General features: G+C 38.5%; 1 protein-coding gene and 1 long non-coding RNA gene across 3 annotated transcripts; one reads left to right on the forward strand and one right to left on the reverse strand.

Annotated features, from left to right (window-relative positions):
- Positions 1-655: 655 nt before the first annotated feature.
- LOC149618612 (uncharacterized) lies at positions 656-1,845 on the reverse strand. Its single transcript, XR_016375338.1, has 2 exons — positions 1,517-1,845; positions 656-1,063 (listed from the first exon to the last, which is right to left on the reverse strand). It is a non-coding gene; the product is annotated as an uncharacterized LOC149618612 (long non-coding RNA).
- Position 1,846: 1 nt separating this feature from the next.
- LOC149618613 (fatty acid synthase-like) lies at positions 1,847-14,166 on the forward strand. Of its 2 annotated transcripts, XM_089854877.1 has the most exons (13): positions 1,849-2,245; positions 2,314-2,466; positions 2,588-3,085; positions 3,407-3,637; positions 5,271-6,672; positions 6,735-8,777; positions 8,863-9,227; positions 9,308-9,763; positions 9,876-11,087; positions 11,210-11,655; positions 11,940-12,209; positions 13,208-13,459; positions 13,519-14,166. In XM_089854877.1, exons 1-13 carry the CDS (start codon positions 2,011-2,013, stop codon positions 13,636-13,638), a joined length of 7,683 nt encoding a protein of 2,560 aa, XP_089711003.1. In that variant the 5' UTR covers positions 1,849-2,010; the 3' UTR covers positions 13,639-14,166. The 2 variants fall into 2 exon arrangements, with proteins under 2 accessions (XP_089711004.1, XP_089711003.1); XM_089854878.1 differs by lacking the exons at positions 13,208-13,459; positions 13,519-14,166 and having other exon boundaries at positions 1,847-2,245; positions 11,210-11,659; positions 11,940-12,056.
- The last annotated feature ends 3,888 nt before the right edge of the window (positions 14,167-18,054 follow it).

An 18,054-nucleotide genomic window follows, 5' to 3' on the forward strand; every position in this document is an offset into this window, starting at 1 on the left:
GTTTCTTAATGTTTTAAGTAAATATATAAATAATGAAATTAATTTCCTCCATATGAAAAAGTAAGCAATTTTATCGGTTTTTATGACGCTTTGACTGGAAATAAAAGTATCGTGATAACAATATGCAGGACACTCAGTGAAATTGTGTTCCCGAAAACATAAAAATATCATTTCTGCCAACTAGGTTCCCATTTATGAAATGTTTCGTAGAAGTGCTGCGCTAAAGTATGGTGTAATTTGGTTTTAGAGACGTAATGTACTTGACAAATCCGTTTCCACACAAAACCCATACTTAGCCTCTCTTCCAACACTATTAATGGCAGAGTGAAACCGACTTATTTCAAATTCTCCATGGCCTCTTTAAAAAATACATCGATTTTTCAAATATGTTCTTCTGTGTAACGAGAAACTTAGCTTTACTGCATTGTGTTATACTTATTGAAATAAATTACCAATGCTAGTGATTGATATCAACAGTTTTGTGTTTCTTAAGAACCTCTTGAAACTTTCAACATTGTAAATCTTTAAGCCAAGGAATTTTAAATACTCGCTTTTTAGTAGAAAACATCACGTAGGTGACGGAGAGATATTAAACTAGATGTTCTGTGCGTCTGTGCATCGACACCGCGTTAGCAGTTGGCAAATCAGAGCAAACTTGTTCACAGTAATTCGGAAAATTGTATTTCATTACATTACACCTCACTTAAGCTTCAATCATTTTCTACACTTTTTATTTTCTAGACTATTTTTCTTCTATACCACATAGACACCAGTCTGTATTCATTGGCTTCTAACAATAGCACCATTTAGTACTCTTCCGTCTTCTGTACTTATTGACTTCGAACAACACCATCATGAACCAGCCTTCCGTCTATAGCACATATGCACTAATCTGCGACATTGACTCCTACTCCATTATGGGGTACGTTGTCTCGTTTATTCGATTGTTATTGCAAAGTAATGTCAATATTTTGTCGTTGCAGTATCGCCAAAAGTTAACCTACCAGACAGTCGACAAATTCGGAGGCAAAAGTGGAAAATGTCCCAATACTAAAGTTAAAGTCTGTAAAAGAAAAGCAAATATTGTAATTCCTTAACATTTTTTAACCTAATTTTCTTCAAGAAAATCTGTAAACGGAGTAGCGACAATAGACCAAAAATTGCGTCAAAATCCTAAATCGTTTAGTTAGTATTTATATATTGCTTTACCCATTTTTATCCCCCCAAAAAAAGAGTTTGACTCCATTTTAGGCCCATTGATGCTACTCGGTTTATAGATAAACGTGTTTTTTTTTTGGTCTTAGATGCAATTTTTTTTTTAATTTATTGATACAATCAGAAGATATTTATTTTTTAAAATTAACCGGAGATATTTCCTGCATGTTTGACATTTGCGAATAATAAGACACGTTTAACCGCATTGTCCTTACTTCTAAAAGACGGAAAACAAAATATTTATTGTAGCAATATGTCTCGAATGATGGTTTTAATATTTATGACACAAATATACAATTACTATTTAATATTTGAAACAATGCTTTCCTTTGACTTAAAGGTATATAGAGCAAGGCGTTGTTTAAACGTCACATTCGGCAGGACTTTTTCGCGGTGTAGAACTGTCCTTTCTTCTACTCCAAGGCTTAATAATAGCGATACCCCTAACGAAACATCAGCTAGAAATTTAACGTAAAATTAATCTAGCCCCAAAATTTCTATAAAAGTAATAAGAACCGTTTGAATTTAACTTTCAAAGTTTAATTTAGTTCGAAAATTAAACATCAGGTAAGATTTTTTTTTGCCCACGTAGCGAAACAATTTTGCGCTCTTCTTTCTTACTTTCTTAATTTAAATCCATGACTTCGTGGTAGGAGCGGTCCTTTTACACGGATTCGTTCAGTAAATTTCATTCATATCGACTTAAGATCGGCTTAACGATAAACTCAAGAACCTCGAAAATAGATATAAGAAAGTGGGAATAACACTCAAGCTACCGGCTGATATTTGTATTAAATGGGAACCGTGTGGGAAAATAATGATTTCAAACCAGAAACTGTCCTTGAGACAAACCATGATGAAAAAAACACTAGACCAAGCTACAAGATGCCAAAGTGGGAAGTCGAAGACGACATAGTCATTTCCGGAATATCCGGACGCTTCCCGAAAAGTGACAACATGGAAGAATTTGAAAAAAACTTGTTTAACAAGTTGGACCTTGTATCTGAAGATGGCTGCCGATGGAAATCAGGTACAGAGAAGGTCTTTCACCCCGTTTTTAGACTACCTTCAAATTTTTATTTAAACTATTTTTGATAGGTTTATTTGGAATTCCAACTCGACAGGGAAGACTGAATGATATTACGAAGTTTGATGCCGATTATTTCGGTCTTGATGAAAAGTTGGTTGAAAACATGGACTGCCAACAACGAATCCTTTTGGAGGTAGTTTACGAGGCTATTGTTGATGCTGGTATGAACTTTTATAATCATTAAAGATTTATCGAGTTTTATTAATACGAGCACCCATTATGATAAGAAACATCTTTATCTGCATATTCACACTTTTTAATTGGTATACCTATTGCTCCTAGGGTATAGCGCTGAATCTTTACGAGGCAAAAACATTGGGGTATTTCTTGGTCAGTGCCTCTCCGAGACTGACGAAGCTTTTACTGGCGATGTTGATAAGATTTGCGGAATAATTCCTTTAAGTAGTACCCGATCTATTGCGTCTAAAAGAATCTCATTTGAGTACGATTTCAGAGGTCCGAGTTTAGCCATAGACACTGCGTGTTCTTCCTCTTTGTACGCTTTCCATCAAGCCGTCCTCTCAATTCGTAGCAACCAGTGTGAAGCCGCCATTGTTTGCGGTACGAACGTCATATTGAAAGCTTTCTCGTCTCTACAATTTAACTCTCTGAGCTTGTTGAGCAAAGACGGAAAATCCAAGACTTTCGACGAAAGTGCAAATGGTTACGTGCGATCTGAAGCCATTGTGGCGGTACTTTTACAGAAATCCAATGATGCTCGCAGAGTCTACGCCACTGTCGTTCACACTAAGGTCAACACTGACGGAATGAAAAACGAAGGTATGTAACTGCAATCAGATCCGTTCCCAAAGTTTAAAATTATAACTAGAGATAAACCGTTAGTTGTATAACCAAAAATAAATAGATATAGTTATATCTATCTTGTTCTGGTATAATAATGTCCAATATGCCATGCCACGCAATGATGCGACGAAACCTGCATGATGGTACAGTCTCTATATTTTCCTCTTTATATTTGTACTTGGCAAGCAGAGAGCTTTGACAGGCGTAATATAGGCATTTGCGTTTTACGTCGCAATAGATAAAAAACAACTGCTTGGTGGTAAATATATTTCTAATGCTACCCTTCCGTTTTTGTAGGAATTACCTTTCCATCTTCACAAGTGCAGGAAAGTTTGTTACGAGCTATTTTAGACGAAGCGAATTTGGACGGAAGTGAATTTTCTTACCTCGAAGCTCATGGCACTGGTACTAAGGTTGGAGACCCTACTGAAGCATCGGCAATTTCAAATGCAGTACTTCGCAACAGAAACGAACCTCTACTAATTGGATCAATTAAATCGAACATGGGACACGCTGAAGGAAGCTCCGGTATGTTACTATTTCCCCTAGTAATAAATTTTTCTCATGTTCTTGAAATAAATGTAAAATCACTATCATTTGTTTTGAGGGAGATGAGAACCCATTTCTAGATACTTGCCATTCTTTCGTGCATAAGTTTGTAAGACTAAAAACCGACGATTGTAGGATGTATTGTAAACAATCTATCCTACCAGAAGTTAATGACTTCTTATCCTGGGAAGTATTGGACACTAAGGCTTTATATAGTATCCATCCCTGCTAGTCAAAATTGCCTATGATAATCGTAAAAGAGGGTCGAAAGTTTCCTCCCCACTAGGAAAACGACCTAGTCTACTGAAAAAAATCCCATGCCGAGAGGCTGTGGCTCTCAAACTGTGGGGCGTGTTCAAAACTTCTTCAGCGCCAATCGTTGAAAAGCCGTCTGTCTAGAACTCTTAAAACCCATAAAAATCCGTGGGCCTAGGACCCTACACTAGTTTGAGCCGTTTCTGATTCGTTACCTCAAACCACAGGACACACCTTAAAGTTTCGTTACTTGCCCGCTGCTGGCGCGCAAATCAGCCTGCCAGCTCAAAATGAGAGAAGCGCCGTAGGTGGCGCGGTGATCGGACCTAATAAGAAGTTGGCTAACAGAGATGGTTCCGGATATTGTTAGAGTCCAATACTTCCCAGGATAAGAAGTCATAAACTTCTGATCCTACTTACATACACAGTGTATTAAACAGGGTGTTTCTGATAAGTATGTCATAAATTAAATGGTATGATATTTTAGGATCAGACTGTGTGAAAAGAGTCAAAGACCATGCGGTCTAAAGCTTTGTCCACATTGAGCTTGCGCTCGCGTGTTCCCGCCTTCGTCTATTGGTATTTTGCAATATATGACGAAAAACATTCGCGCTCCTGTTCAGATACACGAAAATATTTTGCTTTTCATATTCTGAGAGCCAATGAAGTTTAAGCAATCATTGCGCCATCTACGTTGTCCATATTTATTAATTGTGACTCGACGGATATGCAGGCTGCTTCTGCCACGGTGAAAAAGTGGCAAAAACAAAACTAATCGTAGCCCTCCATACCCCACCCTTCCTCTCGTCTGTGATTAGCGCTTTTTCTCTTTTTGGCCTAGTCGCAAGAAATTTGCATCATCGCGTGGTCATGATAGCATAGTAGCGAAACCCCAATGTGGACAATAGCGTGATGCTGAAGTGCAAACAATCAAAGCAAGGGTGTGAAAGACACACACAGAGACACTTCCAGGTAATACCTCTTCTTGACGTCATCGTCATTCGGAGAGGTAAAATTAATCTGCCCCAACGAAGTCGTGGGTAACAGCTAGTTCTCTATAATTCAATTAAATTTACAACAAGGCGTGAAATTGCATTGGGTTTATTAATAAAATAATGCATAATTTTGAAGAATAAAGCCTAGAAAAAATGTGGACCTAATCGATTCGCTGCAGTAGATTTTGGAAGCCAATCTCATTTTTTCAAAATATCTTTACAATTGAAAGAATATCATTAAAAAGACGCTGTTCAACATTTAAAATGATATATTGCATTGACAAGCACTTCACATAGATACCAAATTATTTTATATATTATTATCAAAAATAATACAATACATTACAATAATTCTCTCTTAGCACTTGCGTCCATAGCGAAAGTACTAATTGCCATGGAGACCGGACTCATTCCGCCCAATCTGCATTACAACACTCCAAGTGCTAATATAACGAGCTTATTGGATGGGAGTTTGAAGGTAGTAACCGAAGCAACACCTATAAAAGCCGGTGCTGTTGTGGGAATCAACAGTTTTGGATTTGGCGGAGCGAATGCTCACGTTATTTTGAAAGGCAGCCCTGAAGGGAAAAAACAACGATCTTCTTCGAGAACCATTCCACGATTGGCTTTATGCTGTGGCCGAACCAAGAAGGCCGTAGAAAACGTTTTTGACGAAATTTGTAAGCAACGATTCACCGACGAGGCTTTGACACTACTAGAAGAGACTTCCAAAGCCCCAACGAGTGGAATGCCGTACAGAGGATTCATGCTTATTAAAAATTACGAAGAAAACCTCATTAAACATATAGATCTAGCGTCATCGACCATTCGACCCGTATGGTTCGTATTTTCTGGACTGGATTCTCAGTGGCCCACAGCGACTAAAGAAATGATGCAATTGAAGCCTTTTGCAAATTCAATAAGGCGATCAGCCGAAATATTAAAACCGTTAGACTATGACCTGCTTGATCTCGTTAAAGACGGCCTCAAAGAGAATTGTAGCCTCCTAACATCCTTCGTATCGATGGTAGTCACTCAGATCGCCTTAGTAGATGTTTTGAGAGATCTAGACATCTTTCCAGAAGGTGTAGTTGGACACTCGGTGGGTGAATTTGCTTGCGCTTATGCGGATGGCAGTTTCACTGCAAAAGAAACTATTCTGGCGGCCTACTGGACTGCCAGGTGTTGCGAACGTGCACAAATACCAGTAGGAGAAATGGCTGTTGTCGGAATATCATGGCGCGAGGCTAACTATCTTTGTCCAGAAGGCGTATTTCCAGTTTGTAATAATTCCATGGATTGCGTAACGATAGTTGGACCTCCTCATAGCCTTAGAGAATTTCTCGGTGAAATGCGGGCTCAAGGAGTTTTTGTCAAGGAAGTTGAATGTTTTCAGCTGCCCTTTCATAGTCCCTATATCAACCCTCTCAGAAAAGAATTGTCAAATACTTTGAGTAAAGTTGTTTCTAATGGTCAACCACGAAAAAGCCGTTGGATTAGTTCGTCAATACTTGACAGAGCTCGGAATACACCATTGGTTGAGTCCTGCTCCCCAGAATATTTAGCCAACAACATAACATCGCCAGTCTTCTTTCACGAAGCCCTGACGCATGTCCCAAAGAATGCGATTGTCGTAGAGATAGCCGCTCATGGCATTCTGGAATCCACGGTGAAAGAAGCGCTCGGTGCGGAGTGCGAATACATTTCCTTGATGACTAAATCTGACTCTGAAGATCTAACATTTTTCTTGTCATCAATTGGAAAGTGAGTTTTTTAAACAAATAGCTTCACCTTCGTCAGATCTTATTTAACCTATTTCATATTAGGTTATACAACTTGGGTCTAAACCCAGCTGCAAAGAATTTGTACCCTGCAATAACTTATCCAGTCCCTCGTGGAACTCCAAGACTTTCAAATCTTGTGAAATGGAACCACACTAAATCCAACAGAGTTCCGACGATGAATAACTTTGTTGGCACTACACCGACCTTGGTAAATTCATTTTACGCAAACTCCTACAATACTACCGAGGACGACTATTACATTGTGGGTCATAAAATTGATGGGCGTGTTTTGTACCCGGCGACTGGCTACCTCATGTTGGCTTGGAAAACCCTGGCCAGACAGGAGATGAGTGATTTTGAAACCTTACCCGTAGTTTTTGAAGACGTCCTTCTTCATCGTGCCACTATCATGCCGGATAAAAGTCATGTTAAGTTCCAAGTAGCGCTTTACAAGAACAGAGAATTCAAAATTTGCGAAGGAAGTTCGGTGCTTGTCAGCGGTAAGATCTATGTACCAGAAGACCCGTCCTTGAATTTGGAAAACGAAATCAAGAAGTCACCCCTGAGAAAGGACATGGTTTCGGATTTCGTAATAAATAAGAAAGAATTTTACAAGGAACTGCTTCTGAGAGGATACGAGTACGGACCCACTTTCCAGGGAGTTATTGAAGTAGAGTCAAACAGTTTGAATGGCAAGCTACGATGGGATGGCAATTGGGTGACATTCATGGATGCTCTGCTTCAATTTCCAATCCTCGGTCAGAAAAACCGAGGGCTTTATCTACCGACAAAATTGCAACGGGTAAAAATAGATCCTAGGAAGCAACCGATCGCTGCACAAGTCTCAGAACTAGAAATATTTTTTGATCCTTACATCGACTCATGTTCTTCTGGAGGAGTAGAATTGGAGGGACTTGGCGTTAGCGCAACAGCACGTCGTCAAGGCTCTCATTGTTCCCCGATTCTTGAGGAATATCAATTCGTTCCTAACAATGACTCCAACGTATTGACAGACCATGAGAAAAAGGTTATGATTGAATATAAAAATGTTAGTTCTGCAGTTTGTAGAAGAATCTTGAAAGCCAGTGGCAAGAATGAAGCTCAAATACTGGAATTTTTGAATGGCTCCAAAGAAGCTTCTGACGAACTGGTCAGCTCGTACTTGGAAAAAATTTCCAACGAAAAAAGCTTGCTGAAAACTTTGAAAGAGATTCTCGATGTCTTTTTGTCTCCAGTAAACCAGTTTGACCTGAAACGGGTCATAAAAAATGTAGTTGAAAATAACAAGACATCACTCGCAAAAGACATTTTCACAACATCCTTGTTGAATGAGAAATGTTTAAGAACATCCTTGGATTTGGTAGTAGAAAACACGCCAAACATGATCAAACTGAATATATTGGAGCTAGCCGTTGAAACCACGATCGCACCATACTTGCTTAACTACATCAGCAAATACCACCTGCTCACACGAGCCAATTACACCGTCGGTGAAGTGGTTAAAGATTCCAGCTTGGACTATTCCAGTCTTGGTGACAATGTCAGCGTAATTTCCTGGGATTTGTATTCGAAGGAGGGACCTAGTGACGCATACGACTTGGTTGTCGTTAAGGACCTCCGTGCAGCTGGGCGTCGAGATATATGTCTTAAAACAGCAATGCGATCAATTGCGCAGGCGGCCAAATGCAATGGCTTTGTGTTTCTGATCGAAAGAACAAGTTTAACACCAGCGGAGATACTTCTTTCTCGCGGTTATGATAAAATCTTATCTGAAGAGGACATTGTTGCCGCTAGTAAGAGCGTTGGTCTTACCATGATCGCCAAGAAATCGGACAACCTATCTTCAAATCTTTATATAATGAGGAAACAAAAGGCTTCATTAGATACGATTCCCAAACAGACGGTATTAGAGATTGATAGCCGTAACTACGATACTTGGGTCGAGCCTTTGAAAGAAGCTGTAAAAAATCTAGATGGTTCACGCGAAGGTGAAAATTTGTGGTTGTTCGCAAATAACATTGATACCGGAATTATCGGTTTGGTCAACTGTCTTCGACACGAAACTGGTGGTGGGCAGAAAATACGGTATGCGTTAGACTTTCGTAACAGTTATGATTTTGTTTTTCAAAATAAAAGTGGTACTCAGCTTTAAAATTTCTGTCTTTTGTAGATGTGTCTTCAATGCGAACTACAAAGAGATTCTACCACAGTTTGACCCAGCAGACCCATTTTATGCCGAAGTAGTGGAGAAGAATCTTTTGTTCAATGTGAGAAGCAACGGTCATTGGGGTAGCTTTCGCCATTTTGGACTTCCTCCTCCAAGCGAGGGTTCTACTGTCTTGACTCAACACGCCTACGTCGATATTCTAACACGTGGTGACTTGTCTACCATAAGGTGGATTACTTCTCCTCTAAGCTTTCTCAGCCCCAAAGACACTCAACCTGGAAAAAAACTGTACCAATTATACTGCTCGCCATTAAATTTTCGAGACATCATGTTAGCCACTGGAAAACTTCCAGCAGATGCTCTTCCCGGTATGACTTATTTCAATTTGTTTTTTTATTGTTTTTTTATTTTTGTTAGACAAATGACTCTAACTCCTTGTTTTTATAAGGTAATTTTTCACCCAATGAATGCATTTTGGGCCTTGAATTCTCGGGTCGAGAAGACACTCTTGAAGGTAGACGCGTTATGGGAATTGTAGGTAGCAAAGCACTAGCCACGGAAGTGCTAACAGACACTGGGCTCCTTTGGGAAGTGCCCGACCATTGGACATTGGCAGAAGCGAGTACGGTTCCAGTGGCGTACAGTACGGCGTACTATGCTTTAATTATTCGAGGTAAAATGAAGCCAGGAGAAAGTGTTCTTATTCATTCCGGAAGTGGTGGTGTTGGACAAGCGGCCATTGCAATCTGTTTGAGCATGGGTTGTCAAGTTTTCACCACTGTGGGTTCCAAGGAAAAGCGAGATTACCTTAAGAAGCGGTTCCCAAAATTGAAAGACAACCATATTAGCAACTCCCGAGACGTTTCGTTCGAATTTGGCATTAAAAATGAAACCAATGGAAGAGGTTAGTTAACTTGCAAACGCGTAAAAACAAAGCCACAAACATGCATAATATTCTATTTATAAATTTTATTAAAATACAGTTCTTTAAAACAATTTTCATTATTGAATAATAGGTGTAGACTTGGTTCTAAATTCTTTATCAGAAGAAAAGCTACAAGCCAGCGTACGTTGCTTAGCGCCGTCCGGACGATTCTTGGAGATCGGCAAGTATGATCTTTCCAAGAACAATCCCCTAGGAATGTCGGCCTTCCTTAAGAACGTTACATTTCACGGAGTTCTTTTGGACGCCCATTTCGAGAAAACTAAGGCTAACGACGTAGTCAAACGAGAAATTAATGAATTACTAACTGAAGGCATTAAAAATGGCACCGTTCGACCTCTCCAAAGAACCGTCTTTGCCTCGAACGAAGTTGAAGACGCCTTTCGTTTCATGGCCAGCGGGAAGCACATTGGCAAGGTTGTCATTAAAATTCGTGAGGAAGAGAAGTTGAAGAAAATCAGACCCGCTCCTATTCTTATTCCGGCAATCCCTAAAACTAACTGTAACCCAGATAAAACATATATCATAACTGGTGGGCTGGGAGGCTTCGGTTTGGAACTGGCCAATTGGCTGATCGAGCAAGGCTGCCATAAATTGGTGTTAACGTCTAGAACAGGTGCTCGATTTGGATACCAAAAAATGTGTCTCAAGAAATGGAGCAATAGAGGAGTTGTCGTTAAAGTGTCCACGAATGACGCCTCAACTAAGGAAGGTGCCGACGCCCTCATTCAGGAGGCCCTCAAGCTTGGTCCTGTTGGCGGGGTCTTTAATTTAGCCATGGTTTTAAAAGACGCACTTCTGGGAAATCAATCTGTGGGAACCTTTATTGAAGTAACCAATCCGAAAGTAAAAGGCACGATTCACTTAGATCAAGCCACCCGAGCGATGTGTCCAGACCTGGATTGGTTTGTAGTCTTCTCTTCGGTCACTTCTGGTAGAGGCAACATTGGACAGACTAACTACGGTTTTGCCAACTCGACCATGGAAAGGATTTGTGAGCGAAGACAAAAGGATGGTCTTCATGGATTGGCAATTCAATGGGGAGCCATCGGCGACGTAGGTGTTGTTATGGAAACGATGGGTGGAAACGATATCGTGATTGGTGGATCACTACCACAGAGGATGCACTCGTGTTTATCCACTCTCGACTATTTTCTACAATTATCAAATCAAGCCTTGCTCAACAAGTCGTGTATGGCTGTCGTCTCGAGTATTGTACCGGCTGAGAAAAATAAGACCTTAGGTTCGAAGAAGGATCTTATTGGATCAATTTGTCGCATATTAGGTGAGTCAGGAACGATCGAGTTGATTAATTCTAAGTAATTCTGATTTTGTTATATTCTGGCCAACGTATATGACATATGATTTTAATTACTATTTTCTATGTAAAATTTTATCTTAATTTAGGTTTGAAGGACATGAACAGTTTAAACAGAGACACGACTCTCGGTGAGCTTGGCCTCGATTCTCTTATGGGTGTGGAAGTTAGACAGATGCTTGAAAGAGAATATGAGCTCAATCTATCCATGCAAGAAATCCGAGATTTAAACATTGACAAACTGGTTAAGATTGATTCAGTGCAAAAAATCGCATCCAAGCCTTCTTCGGCGGACAACTCCAATAAAGAACCAAAAATTCACGCTAAAACTGGCAATTCACTATTTCCTTCTGAGACCATTGTACCGCTCAATAAAATTAAATCTGACAAACCCGTGTTCATTGTACACCCCATTGAAGGTAATACAGTCTCGTTGAGAACGATGAGTTCCCATTTGAAAATATCAGCCATTGGATTGGAAAGCACTATGGATGCGCCTTTATCGATTACAGAAATTACCAGTTATTATGTTGATGTATGTATGTTGTTGTGTTGACAAGATATACTAATAACTAGGAAGAACCAATAGGGAACTAACAGTTCTGACCCTGAAACGTCACACCCTTCTATCTCTTACTGGAGTTTCATCCCCCCTAACGGTTGGAAACAGTATTCCATGCGTAAAAATGCCAACCAGAGATGGGACTGCGTGACGTCAGACTATCTCTTCCCCCTAGCCAGTTGTTAGCTCCCTATTTAGTTTTTTTTTTTTTTCAAGACAACAGTTTAATTTGCCCATTGATGTGTACTTTTATTTAGAAAATTCGGGAAGTTCAACCAGATGGTCCCTACCACCTATGCGGCTACTCATTCGGTGCCTTAGTGGCGTTTGAAATGGCATTATACATGCAAAAGCATCATGGTCCTGAAAAAGGCGTCAAGACGTTAATGCTTCTGGACGGAACTCCTGATATGCTGAAACTTATGACCAAGGAGGAGTACGGTGATATAAAAACGTTTCAAGAAAAGGGAGCTTTTCAAGTAATGGAAAAGCTTGCGCAAATATATATAGGCAACGAGGATACAGTGGTAAACGTTACATTTGGTCTTGACTGCAATGAGATTGTTTCTATTTTTAAATGTGGTAGTTGACGTAACTGTATAATTCGACGTAATCAAAAAAGGATTAATGTAGTAAGAATGTCGAATCATTGCTTTTGCTCATGGACAAAGCAATACTGTCGGGCCGATGGTCAGTGGAAGGAAATTGAAAAATACTTGTTAATTCTAGCGGCAGATAGTATCAAGCAGAATAGTGGGGAAATCAACGTTCTAAAGAGGGAATCAGCTAACGTCTTATTTTGTCTAGATGGCGCTAGCTTTTTCCGGGATTTGATTCGGTTTTTTTTTCATAACCTACCTCCATTTTGGGACTGAAAAGGGGAAAGTAAGCTTAACATTGGTTGTTTAGTTGCTTAGTATTGCTTCAGTATTGCTTTGTCCATGCTATGCTCGCGTACTTCATTGAGAAACTTCGTCTGCTTATATTTTGGCTCCACCCACAAACACCGTATATAGCGACTTCTAGTGGTCAAAAATGTAATTTTATCTCGATTTTTCCTGGTTAAATAATTGTTAGGATAAAGCAAAGCGGGCAACAGTACGATATGACTCCCGAATTTAATAGAATTAAGTTTTAAATTTAAGAATATAATTGATGTTTCTTTAAATAGCATTTCTTTAAGTATGAGTTTTTTCTTGCTTTTTACTTTAATTATTATATTAGAACAATTATTATTTGTTATTATTATTTTCTTGCTTTAAAGCCTAAAATATAAGAGAACAAGGGCGATAGATGGCGGGCCCGAATTTTGAAATTATAAGCCACTCCCATCATAACATTCAAAGTAGTTGAGGACGGGTAAGGAATTTGCGATGTTCAACGTTCTTATTACATTAATTCGTTTTTGATATAATATTATCGGCAATTATCATTTCGACCCATATTTAATGACGATAGAAATGGTTTTGTTTAATGCGAATTTTGAAAACAATCGTCATCAAGATTACGTTTTTTACTGTCGTAGAATCTGGATGCAATGAAATCTTTGACTAAGCTTGAAGACCTAAGTGAATTCACTTGCGCTTATTTACGCCAAGCTAAAGGAATGGAAATAAATGGAAAAGATCTCGAAGAAGCTGTAGAGGCTACTTTTCAAAGAATCAATATTATCTGTAATTACGAAGCCGGTGAAAAATACCGTGGAGACGTTACCTTGGTGAAAGCTACAGAATGGAACCGCGCGTCGTATCTACCTGAAGATTACGGGCTAAGCAAGGTAATTTACGTCAATTTCAACAAAAATTCTTAACAAGTATTCTTTTACACGGTTTTCAGATCGTTGACGGCACCATTGAATTGCACAACGTAACTGGAAATCACACTTCAATTTTAGAACATGGAAATGCTGCTAAAATAGCGGAAATAATCAACAATAAGCTATTATCATACAAATAGAAGAGTTTACTATAATCCTACCATATATCCCACGTTAAGTATGGCATTGTTATGTAACTACCGTAATTTACTGTTATTCAGTTTACACTTATTTAGCAAAACAGCGGAGTTAAGGCGGATTATTATAAAGTGTTTAATCTGGCCAGAAAAAAATTAGTGTATGACAAACATTCGATAAATTAAAATTGTCTTTGTAGACAAAGGCTTAGAAAAGTAAAAGGTAACGGGACCAAATGAATTGGCTGAAGTCCAGAAATTGAAATTAAAACTATCAAGATGATTTCTTGCAAGTTAAAATCACACGTAATATTCAATTGTGAAAAATTTCCAAAACAGTTAACTCAATACGAAAAATGATATATCCAAGCAAAAACCAACCCTATTAATTGAATCTCAACGCTGAAAGCGATAGACTTCTTTTAATAATTGAGTGAATGGTCATGCAATACTATAACAGTAACGATGTCCACAAATGTACGTGGATTTGTATGTTATTATATAATATAATAAAAAGAAATTATGAAATAAGTCTTTCTCAGCGTCATTATTTTGTGCCCGTCATAGGAAAGACTGCATAGATCGGCATTCGGCAAGTCACGCGTGAGCATTTTGTAAGGGAAAGAAAAAGTGTTTCGACATGAAAACAAATTTGGTTTCTCAATATTTTAAGCAAATTTTTAAATAATACAAATAACTTCCTTCATTTTAGAAATGAAACTATCTTATCGGTTTCTATGACGCGTTAACTGGCGATAAATTTAACGTGATAACAAATGCAGGACACGCACTGAAAGTGTGTTTTCGAAAAGAAATATTATTTCCTCCTACTAGCTTGCTATTTGTCAAATTTTACTTAGAAGTGACCACTGGTGAGGCAGAGGGTTATTATGGCATAGAGAAGAACTTGACCATTCCGTTTTCACACAAAACACATATCTATAAGAAATGGCAATTAGGACTTAGCTCCATACCTACCGTCACTCTGGTTTTTTAAATTTTAAACGGAATTCTAATTCCGTTAAAATTCAAGAAAGAGCCCAATCGCCTGTCCCTGCCCCTGTGTCGGAAGCGTACACGATTTGGAGAGAGCAGAGAGAATTTAGAAGGGGAGTCGAAGGGGTGGTTTGGAATGTAGCGCAACGTCGTCTGCTAAACGTTATCTAGGCAGGTCGATTTCCGGTATGATGCGTTTGTAATAGATAGATTTTAGAACACGTGACCGGAAACTCGCCTACCGCAAAAAGCTCAACGCGACATCTTGTTTGGGCGTCATCACGTTTAATAGAGTCAAAGGGGGGCCTTCAACTCCCCTTCTAAATTCTCTCTGGAGAGAGAGAAGCTCCATGGACTCAGCGATACTGGTATTGGTATACAGTATTGGTTCGTCCATGGAAGCTCCGAGAGAAACGAATGAAAGCGCGACGTAGAGAGAGAACTGCCTGCCTGGTATATAAGTGAGAGGGGTAAGAGGGAGAGGGGGCGTCCCGCCCGAGAGGAGAGAGAGGGAAGAAAGGTAGTTTAAATTTCGCGGGCTTTTTGAGTGAAGGAAACAAGATGATAATTTTCGTGCACTTTGTGCGCGTGATATATCAGATTATGCTTGATGGTTTGGTGTGATTTCGTAAAATAGAGGGGACGGTTTGCGGTCAAAGTGCTTTCTGGTTTAGGGCATCCAGGATTTTGTTTTAGATACATTATTTGATTGTATGGTTTTTAAAAATTATACTTTAGTTGGGTGCACAATTTGCTTTCATTCATATTAATTGAAATGTGACGTTATTAGAAATTATGGGGATACACGACTGTGTTTCAGAAATGTTTTTAAGTTGTACGATTTGTTTTTATAATATCTTAGGGAGATCAACTATATGGGGGGGGGGGGTCACGTGAGCCGTGTAAAATTAGAGTTAAGGCCAAGCCCTTATTGTATTTATTTATTTATTTATTTATTTGCAAGCTGTTATATTTTCTCTTCAAACACCGTTATTGACAGCGGTGCCAGAGAGCCAAGCACCCGTTTTAACATTGCGTTGACCTGTTTAAAAATACAGAGTGTCATACTTTTAGAAATTAATTACCAATTTTAATGAGAGATGTCATCAGTTTTGTGTTTCTTAAGACCTTCAATATTTCGTGAGACTTTCATCATTGCATATCGTTAAACCAAGGAATATTAATATTAATTTTATTTGAATACATCAATTATATTGCAAAGATTTATTACACTATCATCCAATTTGAAATCGTACTAAAATTCCACAATATAACCCGCGTTAAGTTTAACAACATAAAAACTATTATTCTGTATACAGAATGTTTCTAATAAGTCTGAAATAAACTAAAGGGGGTACTCTTTGGGTCAGACTGAGTTAAAAGTGTCAAAGAACATGGGGTCTAAAACATTTAGTTTCGGAGGTACGGGCCCCCAAGCATCGGCCATTAAAACCAGGAAATTGGCACAAATTAGAGAGAGACATACAAGCCTGCCCATCTTGTTTTGACAATTTCAATAGCCTCCAATCTAAGAACATCAATGAGCCTTTATCTAGCTAAGCTGGTAGAATAAAAGTAGTAAATCGGAAAAACCAACGCAAATATTATTAGTTTATTAACATTTTCGAACCAGTTAAGTCCAAAAATAACTTGTTTGGTCTTAGACGCGATTAATTTATCGATGCAATCTGATACCGTTTTGATTTTTGAAATCAATAAGAGATAGGCCTAATTGCTGGGCGTTTCATAATGGTGAAAGGTCTCATAACCCTTCCTTTAATATAAGCAAATAATTAGACACGTTTAACCGCAGGAAAGTTAAGAATTTAATGGTGTTGAAATTTGTGTTCTTGATTTAAATATTTAAACATGATTTGATCTAATATCGTATGTTTTCCTTTTAATTAGCTTAAATTTAAATAATATTTACCAATACAAATGTACATATATATAGAGGGTGAACGTTCAGAAGGACTTGCTCGAGTTTTAGAACTGTCGTGTCTCCAAGTCCAGGGCTTAAGATTTACGATAGATTTCTTAAACAACAGATTGGAAATTTTCTTGGTTCAAAGTTCTTTCTAGCACCATAACCTCTATAATAGTTTAAGTTAATCGAAGTTTGATTTACACCGAATATTAATCATCAGGTAGGATGACTTAATTTTATTTTTTCTCCTGCAGCGACTAAGTATGGGCGTGTTAATTAATGGTAGTATTTAGACTGATAATTAAATTGGCTTGATGTGTTTGCATTGGGCCGGCAAAGACCTTCGGGCTTTCAAAATGCCATATTCATTTTATCATAAGTCTATTATGTAAGGTCCCCATAAGTATGAGTCCCCAATTAGGTCCTATACTACCGGCATTGTACTCGTATTAACATTTTGAAAATTTGGCGGGTACGATAAAAGCGCCATCTATAATTCCTAGGCTGTTTGGCTATACCGGAAGTTAGGATAGGACTTTCAACTTTTTCACGGCGGCGGGTACCGTTTGCATTGCTGTTATTTGGTAAAATCATGTCACATACTTTAAATATAATGGCGGAGACAAATAAAAGCGGTCATTGTCATCTTTAAGTGGAGGATTAAGTTAAGTTACAAGATGAAAAAAAGCTACACTTTCAGTTAACTGACTGAAGTAATGGATCTGGCTTAACTTCAGATTGAACATCTTTAACGGTGTTAAGAAGATAATCTAATAGTAACACTAAATACTTTTCGTGTAAATTGTTTTCTACTAACCTTGAATACATTCTACCTCTTTATGTGTTAATTAAATGCACTTCTTCATTTAAATACTACTTGAGTTTAGGCTAATACCTCCCAGCTCCATTCCTGGCCGCCGCCATTTTTAAACCTGCCTACGATTCAATCTTTAAGACTAAGACATGCGCAATACGAAATTCGATTACGTCAGCTCCGCTTTGTGGTACCTCCAGAGTCCGACAGGGGGCGATGAAATTTCCTTACCTGCTTCCTTCATTAGGGGCATTTGCTCTTGACTTAAATTGACTTTGTTTCTCACTTATGGGGACCTTACATAATAGACTTATGATTTTATTTATACAAACAACTATTGACGAAGACCTACTCGCTTTCAGAATAGGAACATAGAGGAGTTGGACTTTTTTGGGGGGGTTGTTTATTTTCAGCCCTTCCCAGGTATTTTTTGAAACTTATTTTTCTATTCTCTAAGTTTTAATTTTTATATTATACTGCTGAAATTTTTAACGGAAATGTTAAACTTTGAAGGGTGTAACTCTTCAATGAGTTAAGAAACGGCTGTTTATTTTTACTCCGTGTGGTTATGTAATAACCAACGAAGTTATAGGCTGATAACGAGTTATTTAGTTAGTGTGAAGGTACAAAGGCAGCGCACGCGATTTAATGTATAATTCAATCGTAAAGGGGACTGGTAAAA

Source organism: Phalangium opilio, unplaced genomic scaffold (genome assembly GCF_054372755.1).
Source record: "Phalangium opilio isolate 3A_F unplaced genomic scaffold, DU_Popi_V2 ptg000209l_1, whole genome shotgun sequence".
Taxonomy (NCBI): domain Eukaryota; kingdom Metazoa; phylum Arthropoda; class Arachnida; order Opiliones; family Phalangiidae; genus Phalangium; species Phalangium opilio.